The sequence below is a fragment of the Drosophila ficusphila genome, unplaced genomic scaffold (assembly GCF_018152265.1).
Source record: "Drosophila ficusphila isolate 14025-0441.05 unplaced genomic scaffold, ASM1815226v1 contig_414, whole genome shotgun sequence".
Taxonomy (NCBI): Eukaryota; Metazoa; Arthropoda; class Insecta; order Diptera; family Drosophilidae; genus Drosophila; species Drosophila ficusphila.
In genome coordinates, this window is record NW_025064328.1 from 10,395,052 (window position 1) to 10,414,974 (window position 19,923).

Consider the following 19,923-nt stretch of genomic DNA (forward strand, 5'->3'; position numbering starts at 1 on the left):
AAGAACCCAACCGATATTGCCGAATTGTTTGCCAGCCAGCGCTCCACGCACCCTAATGACCCATAAACACTGGCTCAATAGGCCATTTCCGGCATGGTTGGCCAGATAACGCACCTTGGTCTGGGGCACCTGTCGTCCCCTATCTCCCCCCTTTTGGCCAACAAGCCACGAACCACATCTATAACGAATAACGAATGTCGGACGGGGCCATAAACACACATACCCACATATAAATTCTATTTATCAACAAACATTTTCGCTGGGCCCCAAACAACAATGGCACCTAGTTTACGTTGTACGCTGGGCGGTTGTAAAACGCAGGTCGCGTTGGGTGGACTTTTGGGTGGGGTTTGGGGCTCATTTCGGGTGCTGCTTGCCCCACCCACCCACTGGCGAAACCAAACCCAAAAAACTGAAACTGACTTGCGTTTAAAGCGAACGTTAAGGGCAAACTTTTAATTAGAAAGCAAGTACGGTCAGCTGGAAAATGGCTGGGGAGCACTGGCAAATACGGAAACTATGCTCGGGAATATTTCATTAGATGTATACACAATGTGTATTACACGTCTGCATGTAGTACACGAAGAAAATCGGTCAATCTAGCAGCTACATTTTCGAAGGAAATTAAAATACAAAAAAAAAAAAATATTTTCCTTCAACTAAATACAATTTTAGTACATACATGAAATACACATTTGTATTGCAACGAAGAAAAAGTTTACATTTTAAATATTTTTAACAGTAAGTATTCGTTTTGAGTTGTCAATTACCATTTAAAACAAAAACTCATTTGCTGTAAAACCATTATTCATTTACGAAAAAACGTAATTTATTTTGCAAATCCCAATAGTTTGCACAAAGAAAAAAATATTTTATGGGTTATCTAATAATTGTTGAAATCAATAAAACTGTCGTCAATAAATCTTATCAAATATTCGTATAATGCCCCTTTGACATTTTTATTACTGTAAAGCTACTTTAATGCAGATTCATTAAACGTTCTGTGGGATCTTACTTTTAGATAGTGGTATTAATAATTTAAATTTTTTCACTATTAAACAATCAAGTACTTTTAGTAGCGTTTTAATTGAATCCATTATTAAAGATTAATTTACAATATAAGGTATCAGATGGTAACTACAAGTGTTAACTACCAATTTGTAATATATAAGGTATATATTTTTTTTTAACAGTGCATGCGTGTCTGACTGGTGGCAGTGACTTTTCCGGACCAGCGAACTCTGCATGTCAAAGCCCAATAAGGGAACCGAACGCACAATAGTTGGCAATCAGGCGGGTTGAGCTGAGATGGGGTAGGTTAGGGTCATTCCACGCATCAGGGAACGGCCTCACGAGTTCCATGAGCTGCACGAGCAGCAGTTCCAGTTCCCGATCCCAGTCTGGATTCCACTCCCAATCGCCCCATTCCTCCCCCAAATATCCACCGGATAATAAATCGCTGGCTGACATCGCCCTGTGCATCTGCATGTGTCGGCTGCTCATTAAAAAGGTATTCATCATTATCGCGACCGCCGCGCAGTTGTCGCTCCCCAAAGTGAAAACGCCGCCAAGATGCGAGAATCGGTTCGGATATGTCGCTATATCTTCTGCGGCGGCGTGTTCGCTGTCAAAATCCCTCAGATGTTTTTATTAATTTCACTGGGACACCACGGTAAGCCCCCGCTAAAGTGATCGATGTGAATGTAGAGTATCTTGTAGGGATTTTCGCAACATGGAAGATTTACTTTCAAGTTTGAGTTTTTAGAAAAGGTATATAAAATCAAGGCCAGTGTGGTAATCCCAAGTAATGATCACTTTGATCGATGTTATAGATTATGTTATGCGAAGATGTTTTGGTAAAAGGCTAAAAACAAACTTCAAACTAAATTTCGCGACTATAACGTTTAGAGGAGCTATTATGTTTTGATTTATAGCCAAGTATAGATGCCAAGGTGGCGAATTAATAGTTGCGCATAAATCATGCTGATGATGCAAAACGTGTTGTTATGCAAATGAATTGCAGTAAATGATTATTGTTTAGCTTAGTATAATACCAGACGGTAGTAGTTGTTAAAAATAAACGTGATGGCAATCACTTAAAGGTGAATACTAAATTAGAAGATTGTTTTTGGGTTCTGTATTTCAATAATAAAAAACTAGTTACTACAATTGGAGGAAGAATCATTACACATCAAATTCAATTGATGTTTGGAATATAAAAAATGTGTGTTTTTGTCATCATCTATTTAGTTTATTTTAAAATATTTGTAAGGGTATCCCACTTTCTTTATGAGCTTGCAAGCATACCTACACCATTCGTTGAGGTGCAATTGTAATTTTCTCGCTTTCTTCTCCCATTTCATTTTCGTTATTGTGAAATTGTTCGATAATTTTTCTTTTTCTTGGCCTGTCAGATGGTTGTGGCCCCTTTTCGAGATGCGATGCGTTATGCGATATGTGCGCCACTTTGGCTTATGATGGAATTGACACTTCAGTTTCTGTGACACACGAAGTGCGGGACGCCCATCAAAAACAGGCCCGGGGCAGTGATACATAAGTATAATGCCCCGGCCCCCCATCCATCCAGGCAGAAATAGAGATGCCAGATAGTGGAGGCAGACGCACTTGAAATGCATAAAATGCCATTTCTTTTGTGTGTGCAATGAATGCTTTTTCATTCGATGGTGGGTGTTTTTCTTTTTCCTTATTTTCCTTACTTTTTTTTTTAGTTGAGTGGGGGAAGATGGGTTTTAACGGGCAAGTGGAGTTTGGAGATGCGTTTGTTAGTGCTAATGGCGCATTTATGGCCACAGGGTTGCAATTTAAAAGCTCGGGGGTGTGTGGTCTATCTGTCAATCGATTTGTTAGCCTCGTTCTTCTCCCTTGCCAAAATAAACTAAAAACATTGTGTCGTAACAGCTGAACAAACCCTCGGCGCAAATTGTTTTATCATCACGAAAAGTTTGAGCTTGGATTTCCGCTAATTGACAAAGAGCACAGCCCTGGAAGTTTGCCTTGGTTTAATTTTCATTTTATTCGTTTTCTTTTGTGCGCGTAATCTAAGCTGGAAAACGCCGGGGGGCACTGTATAGCCTACATAGCTGTAACTGTAAGTTCCCACTGCCTCACGCTTTGTTGCACCACATTTCCACATTTCCTTTAACCCATAAAAACCAGGCACATGCGCAGCGTCGAGATGTAAAAGATACATCTGATGGATACGGCGGGCAAAAGGCGGCAAACAATGGGAACAGGGCGAAATGAGCTTGAAATTGAGAACGAATGAAGACACTGCCGCCGGATAATATCGTTCTTCTTGTTTTTGTTGCTCTTGCTGTTGTTTTTGTTGTTGGCGTTACTGTTGTGGGTAGAATGCTCTTCCCGTATCAATCATAATTAGGAAGACTGGCTGTAAGTTTTAAGAAACACTAATGTTTCCTCCACAGCCATGTTGATACAGGCATTCTATAAATCCCCATGACTTTAGTTTTTACGCTCGTGAGAATCCATCATACTCGTAACTCAGGTTTACACTTAGAAAAATGATTGAAATAATTATACTTTTAAAATGAATCTACTATTAATCTACTACAGTAAAATTAATCGTTAACTAAGTTAAGTAAGTAAGTATGTTATAACCTAAATTTAAACAAAGGAACAAAGCTCGTTTAAATATATCTTCAAAGTCAAATTTCTTTTTTTCTTGATTTAAAAAGACTCTTTATATTCCGACATTATAAAAATGTAAGTGCTTCTTTTTAAGAGCTCCAAAAATAAGCAATCTTATATGCTTTCCTGATTTTAAGTAGCTCTTTTATTTCTCCAAGTGTACTTTGTGCAGCTGCACTTGCCTTCATCCGAGTGTTGGAGCCCACATCCCAGCACATCAAATGTTTAGTGCTTAATAAAGTGTGTTATGTCTTTTGTGTAATTATTTTTAGCTTTAGTCGCGCTTGATTGCCATGTTTGGGAAAGAGGAAAACGGAAAATGGAAGGAGGGAGAGGCGTTTCTAAGCGAGCATTTTCGTGTGTGGGCCCCCTTTTGAAACCCAAAAAGATCTTAAAGGTTTCGCTCCCAACACCGAAAACACAACCCCACTCCCCTCCCTTTTCCCCGCCGCTCCACTCATGAATCCACTCATGAATCCACTCATAAAATGTATCTACCGAAAAGTATGTAAATGCGAGAGTTCCACCTACAAGGTGCTTTGGGCTTTTGGGTTTCTATTTGCACAGGTGTTTTTAGCACCTGGGTTCATGGGTGCCTGATGTGTTTGGGGCATTAGTTATCATCATCGTACGCCCCCGCCTCCCGAAAGGGGCGTGTCACTGCTAAGTGCTAAAAGGCATTCGACTGCACTTTTCTGTAATAATTAGCACATCATGACTGGTAAATAGAGGCCACCAGTGATGGGCAATCATTCTGTTCTCTGTAAGCCAACTTTTACCTGCTCTGCTTGAGAAACTCTCTTAGGGGAATAAATGTTTTCCCAAATTTGTATTCAAATACAACACAAAATTCTTTTTAATTTGGGTTCACAAACAAATAAAGATTATTTGATTAGTCAACAAATTACAAATGAGGATTTCCTGTCTTCAATGACAATCTTGATCTTTTTGGACCATAAGATATGAACAACAGATAATGTAGTTTATATAAACTTAATTCAAATTCAATTAGGCTAACTTCAACTATTACTTTCAGTGGCTCTCCCTTCGCAATATTTCAAACAATCATTGTACAGAGATAAATTACCCTTTTTTTTATTGCCTCAATAGCTTTTCCATTCTGCTGATGATTTTCCATTATCTATGCAAAAACTTCGATAGTTTGGCGGAAACTTTCATTTGTTTTCACATCGCGATTGCTTTTCCCACGAAAATCATTTGGCAGATGGCTTTTTGATTGCTCCGACTGCTAATTTTTGGAGAGGCAATCGCCTGCGAGGCAAACCCGAAATTCGAATCGCACCGGAGCATAATTCAATTTTCGCTTATGGCCAAACGAAACCGGTACCGAAAATGCCAGCCGTCAGCAATCAGCTAATAATAAAGATTTTAAACTAATTGGCTCATTTAACGCAAAAAAAATCATTATAATAATGATGACGTTGACTGATGACTGAAGTCGTCGTCGTAGTGAAGTAAAGCAAACTCCACCGATAAGTCGCAAAATCATGGCCTTCGAAAAGTGGAGAGGGTGTGCTATTGTACAACAAGTCGCCAGAAATTAATTATACAAAAGTAAGTTTTGCCATTGCAACGTTTCTGTTTCTCATTTTTTTTTTGTCGTTGGTTACTCTCCCATTTTTTGTTGGCGATTTTGCAAATTGAAAAGGTTTTCCCCTCCCCCAAAGAGTTCGCTCCTCGACCAATGACCTTTATCGCGAAAGTCATTAACGAAGGAATTGGGGCATGGCGAAGGAGGAAGAAAGAAGAAGAACTCAAAGACGAAGACGAAGAAGGACAACATTGATAAAGTGGAAGGAAACACATAAAAGCTGCTGGACATAATCGTCTCCTGGGGCAAATGGGGGTGGTCTCCACACAGGGAAAAAATTCTAGCCAAGAAGTCCAAGGAAACATTAAAACTCAATTCCAGAATGTTTATGGAAACCATTGCTTAAATTTATAAAGGGGATTGAAATTTATTAAAAATGTTCTTGCTGCATTGAATTTTTAACTTCATTTGAGCCACCTAGAATTTTCAATGAAATTTTATAAGCTCTTCACAATAAATTTCATTTAATTCTTTTGATTCAATTAGAAAAACAGAGTCGTAAATATATAATTAATTTATTAAATATTAAAAATCAATCAAATGTATTATTTCCATTAAGTACACTAATATCTAAAGTTTTACGATTTAAAAACATACATATTAAAACCACCCATAAATATTGTTAAATTAAAACTTTTGCCAACCTAAATTTTTAAATACTTAAAAAACATTATACTTAGTTTTTCTATTTATCTTATAAGTTTCAGTTTAAATTGCATGAACTTTTTTTTTTAATATTAAATAAGTTACAGTGTATTTTGGAGTTCTTTTGGTGACTTACTTGCGTGCCAGTCGCTTCCTTATTCCGGCAAACATTTTGGGTTCTCCGTTCGCCGCTCGCCTTTATCCGCCTTTATGTCCGTACTAATGTTGTATTGTAAATTAAATTGCCGATTTCCTGGGGGGTTTTGCCGGTGGCTCCAGCGCTAAGATAGCGTTTCCCACTCCCGAACAAAAAGGGCAACGGAATACGGCGACACTTAAAATTAATTAAAAAAACAGCAAAAAAGCGCAAACGCAATTGTCGTGCTGCCTCACTTCATGTACTTCTACTTGTTGTTTTTCAGCTTGTTTTTGTTCATTTGGCGAGTAGTTGTTGTTGGTATTTATGCTGTTGTTGTTGTTGTTGTGATTGGCAGCTTTCGGACGCCTCATTGCAAGAGGCGAGCAAACAAACAAACAAACCAACCAACCAGCTAACAAACAAATTGGAAAAACAGAAACCGAAATGAAAATCAATTAGCCAAAGTAGGCAGCTGCAACTGTTTGCCGGAGATTTATTTTTCGGTGTGCGGACGGATTGTGGATTGTGCAATCCGTAATTCGTAATTCGTAATTCGTAATTCGTAATGCGTTATTCGTTATTCGAAAATCGTAATTCGACGGAATCAATAATCCTCAGCTGCGATCGCGATCTGGAGTTTCCCAACGCACAAACACTTTCAATGCACCACACAATATTTTCATTCACTTTGCTCCACGTTGACAATCTTATTGGGTTTTTGTTTGCTTTTTCCTTTCTTTTGGGGAGCTGAAATGAGCCAGAGAGAAATTCACACATTATTTTCAAATTTATTTTCAGTTCATTTGTGTTTGTATCAACAGGCAGCCAAATAAAAGAGGGGACTTTTTCGGGAGGGTCGCATAAGCGATTCACATAATTGACGTGTCGAGTGACAAATTCAAAGCATTTGCTTCCAACAAGTCGCAACGAATCGGATTTTAGGGCCCGGCTTATGAGAAGTTACAGCATCAGCAGAAATTGCGTAACTCTCGCAAGGCAAATATTTTTAAGTTTACAGACTTATTTGTAAAGCTATGAAACCCCAAAGCTATTTAGTTAAACTTTTCAGAAAATACGAAATATTGACAGAGTCACGTTTTTTGACGGGTAAACATAATTCCTTGAAATGCAAACCAAATGGAAAAATTGTAAAAATTACTTCTGAACTTAAATTTATTTGTAAATAAATATAAAATAAGTATATGGGAATCATAAAATATTTTAACAATTTGTTAAGTATTTCCTTTACTATAATACTTCGTACAGTGCAAATTTGACTATTTTGTTTTTAAATTTATTTTAAACAACTTTGAATATTTAAAGAGCTCTTAAAATAATGGTCGCATATACCTGTACAAATTGGTATTTTTAATGAATAGATTACATTTCCTATTCTTTGTGCTGGCCAACTTTTAATGATGTTTCGGCCTAACGAGATTTGCAATTAAGTGCCGTGAAAACTTCCTTAAACCATTTGGGCCGCAAGCCAGTGTTACTGTGTGAAGGCACTTAGTGCTCCGACCCGCAGAAGTGAAGATTTATGGTCTGTAAATTTGATGGAAGCGAGGGAAATTTGCAGAAGAGTCTGCTGGCGGAGGAGAATGGAAATTGGGAATGGGAATTGAGAATCGGGAATGGGAATGGGAATGGGAATGTCTGGCATTTCGGATGGCGACCCACTGATAAGCCGGGCCAGCGATCTCCGGCGGAAAAGGGGGAACGGGGCACATCAATCATGGCCTCAATCTGGGTGTGACCCCCATCCATCCTTTTTGGCCAGAACGGATGCAGATGTAATTATGGCCCAGTGTTCTCCCTCTCCCTCTCTCTTAGTTCTTTTGGGCCCCCTTTTCGGTGCTAATGGCGTATTTGGTTACAGTTTCGGCCCTGCACTTGGCTCACATCCGAGTTGCCACTAAAGCGACTGAAGCGACAGAAGCGGCAACAGATGGAGCTGCAGATACATTTACCCACCCGTGACAAAGAACATGCTGCTTTTTTTCCCTGTGTGTTTCCAGTGTTTTTCTCCACTTTTCCTACCCAGTTGGTAGGTTTGCCAGCGAGAGCGTGAAAAAAGCAAAAACGCAACAACTTGGAGCTTCTCACGCACGCGGCGGCATTTTGTATCTGTATCTGCGACTGTGCATCTACGAACGGCGTACTGTATCTATTGGAGATTGCAACACGTACTAAACGTGCACATTTCCCTCGGTTCCTGTTGAAACACTTAGAGAAAATGACAACAGGTTGTGGTTGTGGCTTAGCAACACTTCACAGGTTTGCATTATTAATCGATATATAGGGAATCAGATAAGATAAAGATTATTTTATTTCACAATGTTATAAAAATTATTTTTAATTTGCTTGACATAGTAATAATACATTGAGACAATACATTGAGTAACAAAAACTTCACGTGATATTATAAATATCTATATTAGTACATGTGGAACTATTCATTAATACCACAACATAAATTTTATTGGCATTGTAAAGCCTATTAAATGGTTAATGATCTAACAGGCAATACTCATTTGAAAGATAAATTCTATGGTTAAATAATACTTTAAAGCAAGACTGTTGCAACAAATTAAGGTGCAGCTAAGTAAATCAAACCAATTAGTAAATTCAAATTGCTTTACTTTATTTTTTACTGTGTCGCCCTTGTTATGCTTCGTGTTCCGCATTTGGCTGTGCCGCTATTTCGGGTCGTTCCCCCTTTTTTTACGCTTTTCCCTCTTGCATCCCGCTTTCCCGGTTCGGTTTCCCATTTTCCCCTGAATGAACAACGGAAACCTGCCGCATACGATACGCCTCAGCGAGCATGCAATTACCACCGCAAAACAGTGCTTCTAGATCCGAATCCGAATACGAATCCATTCTCCAACATCCACCATAGGAATACACCATCCAACAATCCGAATATCAAAAGTTTCTCAAACTCAAAAATAGTGCAATCTCGCCGGCAAGTGGAACTCTTCTGATTTATGGCCCATTGTATCCGACAGATACAAAACGCTGTTACCAACACTTGAGGTCCACAAGTGGCTGCCGCTGCACTTTTCTCCCCCTTTCCCCCTCAACCCCCTTTCGTCTTTGGCCCCCTGTCCTCGTTTACTGATTACTTTGCACTCTTCAGCAAGTGAAATCCAAGACTCGACGCCCACAGATTGAACAACAAAGAGTTGCTCGCATTTCCCAAGAGGGAATTTCAAAGGGGGGAAGAGGGGAGGGGGAACTGAGGGGGGGAGTGTCACCCACATGCCACTATCTCGAGATTAGAGAACAATCCCAGCTCAACTGGCTAAGGAATTCGCCAGATCGCCTTTGTTGACCCAAAGCTAAGGCAATGAAGATGATTTCTTAATAGAATTCATTTGACTTGGGCCAAAGCAAAGTAGAGATTTACTGCTGCAGTGAAAATGCCTTAACGAGTATTATTTAAATATTACTTTATAGGTTAACATAGCATAAGGAACTACAAAGAATAAATTATAAACATTCCTAACTAATTTCAATTATAATAAATTTAAAATGTCCCCCTTTGACCAATTTAAAATTAAGTTATTATTGAAATTTCTTGTATTAATACTTTACAAATGAAGGTATGTTATATTTTGATTTATTAGGTAGGAAATAATGAATAGATTTAAGTTGCATATTAAGTACATATTCTTTTAATTAAATACAAATAACGTAGTACTTTAGAACTGTTTATATTGTTATCTACATTCAACCATTCATTTCTTTATAAAATTATAACAATTAAACACTTTCAGGGGACCCACTTAATGTTATTTAAAGCCCAATGAGAAGCGCTTTCGACAATAAAAATGCAAGAGCATGTTTTGCCCAACTTAGAGATATTTTGCACGCGAGACAGAATCTTTTCCACTCGCAGATGAAAAACAAGGCAAGAAAACTGCGACGAGCAAATGTGCAAAATAAAAATTTCATAACGTGAAATTAGCGCACATAACTCGAATGCAAATGCAATTTGGGCACGTCGCTGTGGCAGGGGCGTTGCTTGCTAAAATGAGGGGGGATTCGGGTTGCGGAGGGGTTGGTGGGTGGACTAGGAGGGGGGTGGGGGGCTTAAGCCAACTGATGCCGCCGATGACGAGTCGCTGATGGGGATGGCTGGCTGAAATCGGTTCGAGTTGCTTGGCTGCCCATAAACGAAGCAGCAGCTGCATCGCAAAAACTCCTTTCCTTTCCTTTCCTTCGCCTTTCCTCCCTTTTCCTCCTTCTTGCAAAAATATCTTGAGTAACGGGATTTATAATTAAACATAAGCCCGGCGGATCGGCAGACTCAGCGACTCGCCAAAGGCACGCATAAGTCCATTTATGCCAATAACAGAAAGATGAAAAATAAAAATGAAAACATAAAATAACAAGATTCTCGAACGGCCCTCCTTTTAGATACTTTTTTTTTATTACGCTGACAGCGAATGTGTCGCCAAGTTGGCTAAAAAGCAAAAAGCAAAAAGCATCGGGAATATCGAGAAATGAGAGCGCAAAATAAACAAATCATAAATCTGTGGAAAATATGTTTTATGGCTGTGTACATGACCGCGACCACCCAAAAATATGCCTTCTCCTCTGTGGGCAAATATAAAATTGGATTTGTGTATCCCGCAGATGCATAGATACTTTCGTGTGTTGTCAGCATTTTCGAACTGAATTTTTACTCGTTTATTTTGCGTCCAATTAGAGAGAAAAATGGCTGTGTAAATACGTGAGCCCCATTCCACTTGTTTGCTCGTTGGTTTTTCACCAACCTGATGGTTAATCGAGTGAAATGCAATCAAATTTACATTCCCTGCCAAACTGACAAGCAAACTATTCGCCCCCTTCAAGTGCCGGCCATAATAAATGCCAATAAAAGTTCACATTTAACCCATAAAACTTCGATCGGGGAATTGTTACCTCACGGCTCATGGTTCTCCTCTTTATTTTTTTGCTGGCTTCTGGCTTCAGCTCAATTTCAACTTTTACTGAAGTGCCAGCAGGTGGGGTAGTGCAAAAACAACTACGGAAATCCTCTCGATGACAGGTGTAAAAGGGCGGGAAATACAGGTGTGTTCGCAAACGGGAAACGCTCCTCGAACTTCGAAGCCAGGGAGCTCCTCAATGTGCCACAAACTACCTTTGCCATCCAATTAAAATGCTGTATTTGCCAATCTCCTTCGGATTAGATTGCTATTACTGATGGAAACGCTTTCAAAATGATGTTTAATTACTTGGGATGCTTGAATGGGTAAATAGATGCCTCCTTTTTTTCTTTGCTCATAGTAATGTTAAATTCTTTTAATTTCTCGCAAGGTATTAAACCAAATTGGTAATACATATGTAGATATGCTTTAACTTGAAATTTAAACCACTAATTAGAAAGTGGGAATTCTTTTTAGAAACATATTTCATATAGTTATATTTATATAGAATTAAATTAACAATTTATTAAAATGAGGCAGGAAAAAATCATTTGTTGTGTGATGTTTATCTGTATTTCTTCTTTACTTTGTTGGTTTTTTTTTAAATATTGTTCTTTATTAAAAAAGAATAGAATAATTGCTTATTTAAAGGCTCAGCTAAGTTCCATGAATTTGCTAAACTGTCTCAAATAAACCTAATAAATAAGAGCTCTGTTTGCATAAAATATCAGCAATTTAGTTTACCTTTTCTTTCGACCAATTTGTTGTGCTCCCATTCACAAAAAGCACTTGGTGAGCTCCTCTTTTTTATGGGTTTATCGAACCCACTATCTCGGCTGGAAGCCCACCGCCGTTCCCCATAGATTTATAGCCTGGCAAAGCACGGTTGGGGTATTTCTACTCACTATCTCGCCTGTCGGGCCCAATCAATTGATGGAAAATTGTTCCCGGTCTAAGCCAAAGTCTCAATTGTAGAGCGTCGCGGAAATGTAAACACATTTATGCTGGGCAAACATTTTCCGCGCTTCCTGCTTTTCTACTACTTGGTGGGTATTCGGTGGGTAGCAGTGCCACCCACTAGCCAGCCCACTTCCCCACCCACTGACCTCGATGTTGTAAATCTCCGAGTGGCTTTATCTTGAGCTCTGCGCCTCCATTTCCATAGACTGCGGCAGTCAGCAGAAACTATGCCAAGGCAAATATTCCGCCATTCGGGGGCCCTCAAAGTATACATTATATTCGTGGATTCTGGCCAGATTAGCCCAAGATATTGGAGCATCGAAGTGGAGGAGGGAATGGAATAGAAGTCATAAAATTCGGAAGCGGAAGCCTCATTATTCGCCTGGGTAATTAGCGTAAATTGGAGTAACATAAGCTGGCTCAAAAGACTGAGTGAATGGTGGACACAGAGTAATTGTATTAAGTAGCAAATTGAATAATGAACTGAAATAACCAATTAAGAGAGCCCCCAGGAAGTGGCCAAGAACCGAAAACCGAAAATAGCAACCGCAAGGCAAACAAAGGCAAAAAAAAACACACATGACACCATCACCAGCGGCATTAGCTCCATCATTGACTAAAAAGAGTCGGATATATATAGTATAGTGTGTAGTATATGGCATAGTAAGCCAGTTACCGGTTTCAAGAGTCGCAGGCGACAAAAGTTCTGTTGCCAAAAATTAAAAAAAAGCCAAGCGGCTTTCGGGGAAGGTGTTGCCAAGTAGGATGTTGCCGATGTTTGTGTTATGAATTTTTGAATCAGAACCAGTTCGGCAAGTTGCTGGCTAACACACCGAACTACAGGCCAAACAAAGGCTTAGATGCGAATGAAAAGATACTACAGTCTGTATGAGATACAGACAGAGCAAGAAAGACGAGTGTGGATTTCAATTGTTGACCGTAAAATGGGCTCGAGAAATAACAACAACAGAAAAAAAAAGGTGTCAAGCCAACCTTGCCCTGCTTGAAATTCATATAAAACTTAAATTTAAATGCCGAGAGACGACATAAAACGAGTCACCATAAAATGCGAAACGTGCCCCAAACAAAACTTTTGAGCAGCACCAAGAAACCAAAATGAAAAAGTGGAGAAAACGCTGCGAAGAGCGGAAAAAATTAGTGCGTGCCTGAAAATATTTTGCCCTGAGATTGGACCCCTCGGAATTGCGAAGAGTCAACAACTGCGGTGCTCCCTGTACTATGTGCTATGTGCTATGTGATCTAAGCTCCATATCTCCATCACCCTGGTCTGCCTCAAGGAATTTATGATATGAGCCCGAATGAGATATGGTTATTATGGCTGATGTGTTTGCGTTTGTCAACTCGAATAGGCAGACAGTTGGGCAGACCGAAACTCGCAGGGAAGTTGGGTAGTTAAGATATACAACTGGGATAGCGCCACCACCTACGGGTAGTCTCCATCCCCAATGGCTCCAACCCCTCCCCCTCCCCCTCCCCCTCCCCTTCCCCTTCATCCATATGCGTATGCAAATGTCAGCTTATGTGGAGCAACCCTAGCTGTGGCTTTATTTATTTCCCGCCGACACGAGAAGTATTTTTTCAACTCCACCCTCTAGTTTTTCTTTAGTACCTCTTTTTTTTTTGGGTAAATTCCTGTGGTTCTGTTGACAGCCACATTTTTAGTAAATGTTTCTCTTCTTTATATTTTTTTAGAGCTTAATCCCTTCCTGTCCAGCGCTTCGAAAAACATAAATTCTCAGTTTCACTGCCTTCGCAACTTTTGCCAATTTATTTATTTGTTTATTTTCTTTTTAGCAAAACAATTGTTGTGGCTTGTTTTTGTTGTTCTGAAATCCTTTTGAATGCCTTTTTGCTTAGTTATCATCTTCTTGTCATATAAAAACAAGAATCTAGAAGGCGTAATAAAGCCAGTTTCAGTTCAGTTTTATTTAATATTTAAATGGTTTCAATTTTGTTATTGCTTAATGCCTTTGGCAATTAAGCTTTTCTTTTCCATACAATGGTTGTATTTTTTGTATAAATTTTTTTATTAAAGGGTTTTTCTGTGGCTTCTCACCTAGAAAATTGATTTGTGGTGGACTTTTGTGGCTTTGCTGACCGTAAGTAATTGCAGTCAGAGCTTAACTTCATTTGAGTTTAAACTGAATTTGGCCAGTAACTCTTTTCCCCAGCCTGTCTTCATTCATTATGCAAATCAAATAATTTTGTACATGTGTAGCCATGTTTTGTGAAAAACACGCACACTTTTTTGGACGCAGGCGCACCTTTCTGCTTCCGGTTTTCGTGGCAGCAGCACGTGCGTGAAAATTGCGCCAGTTGGCTTTTTTGGGGCGGAGGGCCCAAACCCATTATGATTGTTGTGGCAACAGCCGTTATTAAAATGCTAGAAATTACAGTCAGAGCCACGTCTTCGGTGTTGACTTGTTTGTACCGAGTTTTCTTTATGGCAATCGGCGCTAAGGTTGCATAATTCCAAGGCTGGAGAAGAGTTCTCCCCCTCTTTCTTTTTGTTTTTTGGTTTCGGGTGAATGTTTGTGCAATGAACCATCAGAATTTCGCTTAGCTGGCCGGGGAGCATTCATTAATAATTTCCAGTGAACAAATGCGGCCCTAATCTTATCAGAAATGCGTTTTCCGACGCGCCAGGGGAGGCAATTCTCCGCTTTCCATTACTCATTGAGCCATTAGGGTTGCGAAATCGCTTTCGAACAGAAGACGGTGGCAATTTGAGCTACCATTCCCATGCACAATTCCACTTCGATTCCCATTGGGATTATTAATTGAATCAATGACAAACCGAAATTCAATAAACAATAACCAGCGAGCTCTTATCGATGGGGCGCCATGTGGCGTATGCGCAATAATATTACGCATACGCCCGATCCCCAGAAAGTTGTGCAAGGCAGCGGAGTGGAAGTGGAATGGAAATCGAAACCGAAATAGAAATCAGCACGGCGATTTCCTTTCCGCAAGAAGTCCAATGTTTATGGCACGTAACCTGCCAATCGTTATCGTTATCGGCACGCTTATCAGCCGAAGATAGCATCGATGACACTGATAATTGACGGCAATCACTGAGCAATTGACAAGTTCATTTAAGGGACAAAGCAAATATAGACAGCGAAAATCTTCGAACGGCGCCTACAGCTGCTCGAATTTACATATTAGTTGATGGTCGAAGAGGGTTGATTCCGCACTGATAACCACAGTCAAACTTCTGTAGCTTGACACGCAACAAAGGTTATTTTTTAAGAAAAAGCTCCAGCTTCTGTGGTGAACTTCGTTTATGGGTTCGGTCATGACTTTTTCGTGGGTATAATTGTTTACAACTTCGTTTTAAATAGATCAAAAAATGCATATAGGATTGTGAAAAAAAGCCTTTTCGGAAATTAATACTTGGACAAAGCCAAACATTTAGTTTAAGGAATGTTCAAACATGGATATAAAGTACATTTTAAAAATGTTGAATTACAATTATAATTTTATTATTTTAATAATATTATTATACATTATTATTATAAACATAATTAATTAAATTAATGTTATTATAAAAAAGGTCTTAAATGCAAGGATGGTTCATTTATTTTTATGAGCAAAATTAGGTTTTCATGCATTTTAAGAGATAATTAAGTATTGCTAAAGACGAAACACAAATTAAAAACTTTTTAAAGGCATTTCAATTGGAAATAATTATTCTCTTAATTGAAAGTTAAAGAGTTGTAAAGTTGTGACCACCAACAAAATGTAGACAAATTTTCTTAACAAAAAGCAGCTAACAAATTGCTGAAAAGCCCTAAAAGGTAAACACTTTTCGGTAGTTTCTCACGCAAGTTGGACTGTATGGGAAGCAAAACAGATGAGATGGGGGCACTACGAGATAATTATATGTAAATGGGTTTTTGTCGCCTGTTGTTATCAGACATTCGGAGCGGTTCAAAAGGGTGGAACTCATTAAGTCTGGCCGCAGTCATTGAACTTGGGCGATAGGAACTCACTCTTCTTCTTCTCTTTTTTGTGTTCTCGGAGGCTCCTTCCTCTATTTCGCCGGAAAATCTCGATTCGCTATCCTGCTGCCACTTTTTGCATCTTTATTTTTGTTAGGCTGCCGGGACCAAAACACCAACACAAACAAAAACGACAGGTGTGTGTGGGCCTGTTTTGTTGTTTCTTTTGGCTTCTGCTTTGTTTGTTTGTTGTTTGTTTTGCTGTCGACGTTTGCTTTGCACTTTTCTGCACTCTTTTTTTTTGCCTCTTGCTTTTTGCAGCTGTCAACGCACAAAACGCGCAAAATTATGTGCCGCTGCAGCAGAACGCACACACTCGCGTTTTTCTACACACCACCACATTCGAAAACAACAACAAACGATGCCGGCGAACAGTTTGAGTTAAGCGAACGCGGACCGGAAATCGAGTGAACCGCGCGCGGCGAAGTTTCGTTGACGATTGACGTGCAAAGTGTGGCTGCCTCGCATGGTAGAATGGATGTTGGCTATATGTCTCGTCGGGTCCTTTAGTCCGTTATTTAGCACTACAATGATTGCGAACGTTTTCTCCAGCAACGTCCGTTAAGTTCTCTAAGAGAACCCGAGAGCGCTGAGAGAGCCGCCCGAACTGTAGCGAACTGTAACGAATTCGCCGCATCAGCTGATTGAGCAAGAGCGAAGTTGCCGGCTTTCTAGTTGGAGAGATTCTGGTGAAGGGGGAGTTTTTATAAGAGAAAGCTGAAAACTGCATTAAATTTATAAGTCTAGTTTGTGTAGAAGACTGTATAAGACTGGAAGTCCGAGCAAAAAGCAATAATATTTAAGTCGGTTTTAATAACCCTGACTTGAAAACCACACAAAAATAATTCCTTTTCACTACTACTACAATTTTTCCCACCCTTCACTATTTCTCTTTTGCCACTATCCCCAAAACATAATCAAATCATTTAGCCGAAAACTTATTCAAAACTCACAATAGCGACACGCTCAAATGCCCACAATTCGTGGCTTGCAGAGGGGGTTGGGTGGAAAAGGGGGTGGTGGCTGGCGCAGGACCCTTGCATTGTTGTACACAATCCATCATTATCGCATACACTTCCGCTCGAAAAGGAAACGCGGGGAGTGCCAACACTGCATTTACATTTGTGGTTCAATATGCACTTAAAATAAAAGAAACACATTTAAATTTAAGATTGTATTTTAAATATTTAGGAAAGCATCATTACAAAATAAATGAAATACGATCTCATACAAATTTTCTTAAGTGAATAGATCCAGGTAGAACTTATTTATCTGATGGAAAATCGTAAATGTTCTAATACATTAATTTTTGTATAATTAGATTTTTTATGTGAATTGCTTTAAAATTGTATTTAAAATTTAATTTATAAACCTTTTTCTGAAGCAAATATGTATGTGCGATTAATAGTTTAGTTACTTAAATGTATTTCGGGAATAACACCGGTCAACAAACAATTTTCCAGATTAATTTCAAAACTTAAATCATTTTTAAATCGAAATTTAATTTCTGGAAATGCAGTTCTGATTGCCGAGTGTAATCTGTATAACTTTATATTTTTCTCACTGATTGTGGCGCTGTTTTTTAGTCTAGGTCTCCTTGGATCGTCCTTCTTGCAACGCCCCCACACAGACGCACACAACAGCAGCCTTCAGACACAGACACAGCACACACACACACACAGGGAGAGCAACACTCGCACACCCAGACACGCAAATTGCCGGGTCGTGAGCACGTGTCTGGCAGCCTTCGCTGGGGATTACGGTTCACTGGTGAGTCGTCCAGTGAAAGTTAGCCGCCAGGATCCACAGGACTCAGTCAGTTGGTCGTCGTCTGGTCTGGCTCTAACCCCTGCCCCTTCCACCGCTCCTAGCCCCACGAGGACTCCTTTTCGAAAATGTTGCATTCGCCAGCAGTTTTCTATAATTTGTGTTGCCCTTCTTGGGGGTTGGCTTTGACGGCTTTCCGTTTTTTTCTTCTTCTTTTGTTGTGGCGGCTGCGGTTTATGCAAATTAGCAAAGTTAACATTTGCCAAATTGTCGAAAATTTCATTTGGCCAACTCATCCTGCAGGAGTTCCATTTGTTTGCCTTTGCAGGGCAGACATATAAATATAAACATATCAGTTACTTTAAACTTACTTTACCCTTTACCATTTGGTAATAAATAAAAATTTGTATAAAAAATTGCAGGCATTTTATGTTGACTTCATTACTCATATATTCCTAATTCATAATTTTACTTATACTACGTATACTTAATCTGTTAATTTACTGTAAAGTACATCAATATTTTTCTATCTCTAAAATTAAAATTTAATATTTATTATCAAAATTAATAATTCTTTAATTATATATATAACTAATATTTGTTGTTAAAATGTTTGTGTTATCAGCGTTTTAATATTGTTAAAAAGAATTCAATCTGGAGCTTCTAAAATGCCACAAAATTAAAAGAAAAATATTAAGTTTATATTTTATGATAATTCCTGCCACATAATCCACAAGTGGAAAGAGCTGCGTATGCGGAAGTGGAAATGCGAAATCGCAAACGAAAAGCTGTGAAATCAAAGCATTTTCGGATTTCTTTTGATCAGCAATGTGTTAGGATATAGATGTGACGCCCCTCCGAGATGCTGCCCCACCCCCTCCAACCCGCAGATCCCTCGCTCATCTCCTCCACACTTTTTCCATCTTTATTAAGGCAGATCTTCGGTTGTCAGTCGGCCAAGTGACAAAATGCACCTGCACGCGAGTTTTTCCGAAGGGGAAAGAGAAGGGGGAGGGGGTTGAGGAAAAGTCGACTGGGAGCAGCTATCTATCATAATTAGATTTCGTTCTGTGCTGAAATGTCGTAACGGGAACGAGATGCGTGCACATAAATTAAGTGCGGAGTTTTTCCAGACCGCACTTTTCCCCACTCCCCACTCCCCATTTCCCATTTCCCTCCCACTGGCACAGCAGCAAATAGAGCGCCTAATAGGATTTTATTTAATTTCCGTCGCCCAAGGATTTTCCTAATGAGTTTTTTAACCTGCCCGGAGACCAGAGCTCCATTTCCCCCCAGAATTTCGGGATGGGATCTCAAACGGCGCCCAAATGAGCACTCGGAATATTTGAATAGAAAATATAAGTGAAACCTTCGGATCAGGTGGAACCCGACATCCCAACATAAACACGACTTCGGTTTGATAAACACAGCTCAGAAAAAGGATGCTGAGGCCAGGAATCTGTTTATCCTTTGTCTGCTCTCTAGGATATAGCAACTCTGCTCCCTTTGTTGTTATTGTTTTTGTTGTTTGGCCTGCAGATGATGCCGTGGAGTTTAGCGAACTTGGCTCGGGATTTCCTTTGTGTCTGTCCCTCCATTTTCCCCCTCTCCCCTTTCCAAGTTTTCCATCCTCCCTCGGAAAAGCGGGGACAATGGCTTCAGCCAAGTGAATTGCCCTGGGAGCGCAATGTTTCCCTCTATTTTCGGTGTGAAATTTATGCTGCACTTGGCTAATTTAATGCTTCCACAGTGGCAGCATAACCATGGGGAAAGGGCGCAATTAAATGCAAGAGGAATTGATATGATTTGTGTCGCGATTTGCATAAATTAGCATACAATGCGTAGCAGTTGCTGGCACTTAACCATAATAAAATGTATGCTCCTATCGCTCGTTTCAGGTAATTAAACGCATTCCCAGACAGGTGTCTTTCGCACAACTACAACTTAACTACAGTGAGTTAAAAAACTTTACTACTCTCTAAAACCAGAAGATACAATTTAACTTCACTACTACTTATAAACAAAACAACTCTCAATTTCTGAAAGATTTAACTTCAAAAAATAGCCTCCCAATTCTTAACAATAGGAACTTAGTAATTTATATAAAAGCTAAATTGTACGAGTTGTAAGAAGTTATGGAATCCAGTTTTTATATTACTTAATTCATAATAT

The 19,923-nt window shown here is 39.3% G+C and overlaps 1 protein-coding gene across 3 annotated transcripts in view; it reads right to left on the bottom strand.

Annotated features, from left to right (window-relative positions):
- LOC108096626 overlaps positions 1–16,410 on the bottom strand; it is a 42,302-nt gene extending 25,892 nt beyond the window's left edge. For all 3 annotated transcript variants that reach the window (XM_043208242.1, XM_043208241.1, XM_017198372.2), the window contains exons 1-2: positions 15,976–16,410; positions 6,063–6,812 (exon numbers count right to left, since the gene is read on the bottom strand). In XM_043208242.1, the coding sequence (XP_043064177.1) occupies positions 6,063–6,097 (35 nt within the window). In that variant the 5' untranslated portion in view covers positions 6,098–6,812; positions 15,976–16,410. The remainder of the gene's footprint in view (positions 1–6,062; positions 6,813–15,975) is intronic.
- Between the last annotated feature and the right edge of the window lie 3,513 nt (positions 16,411–19,923).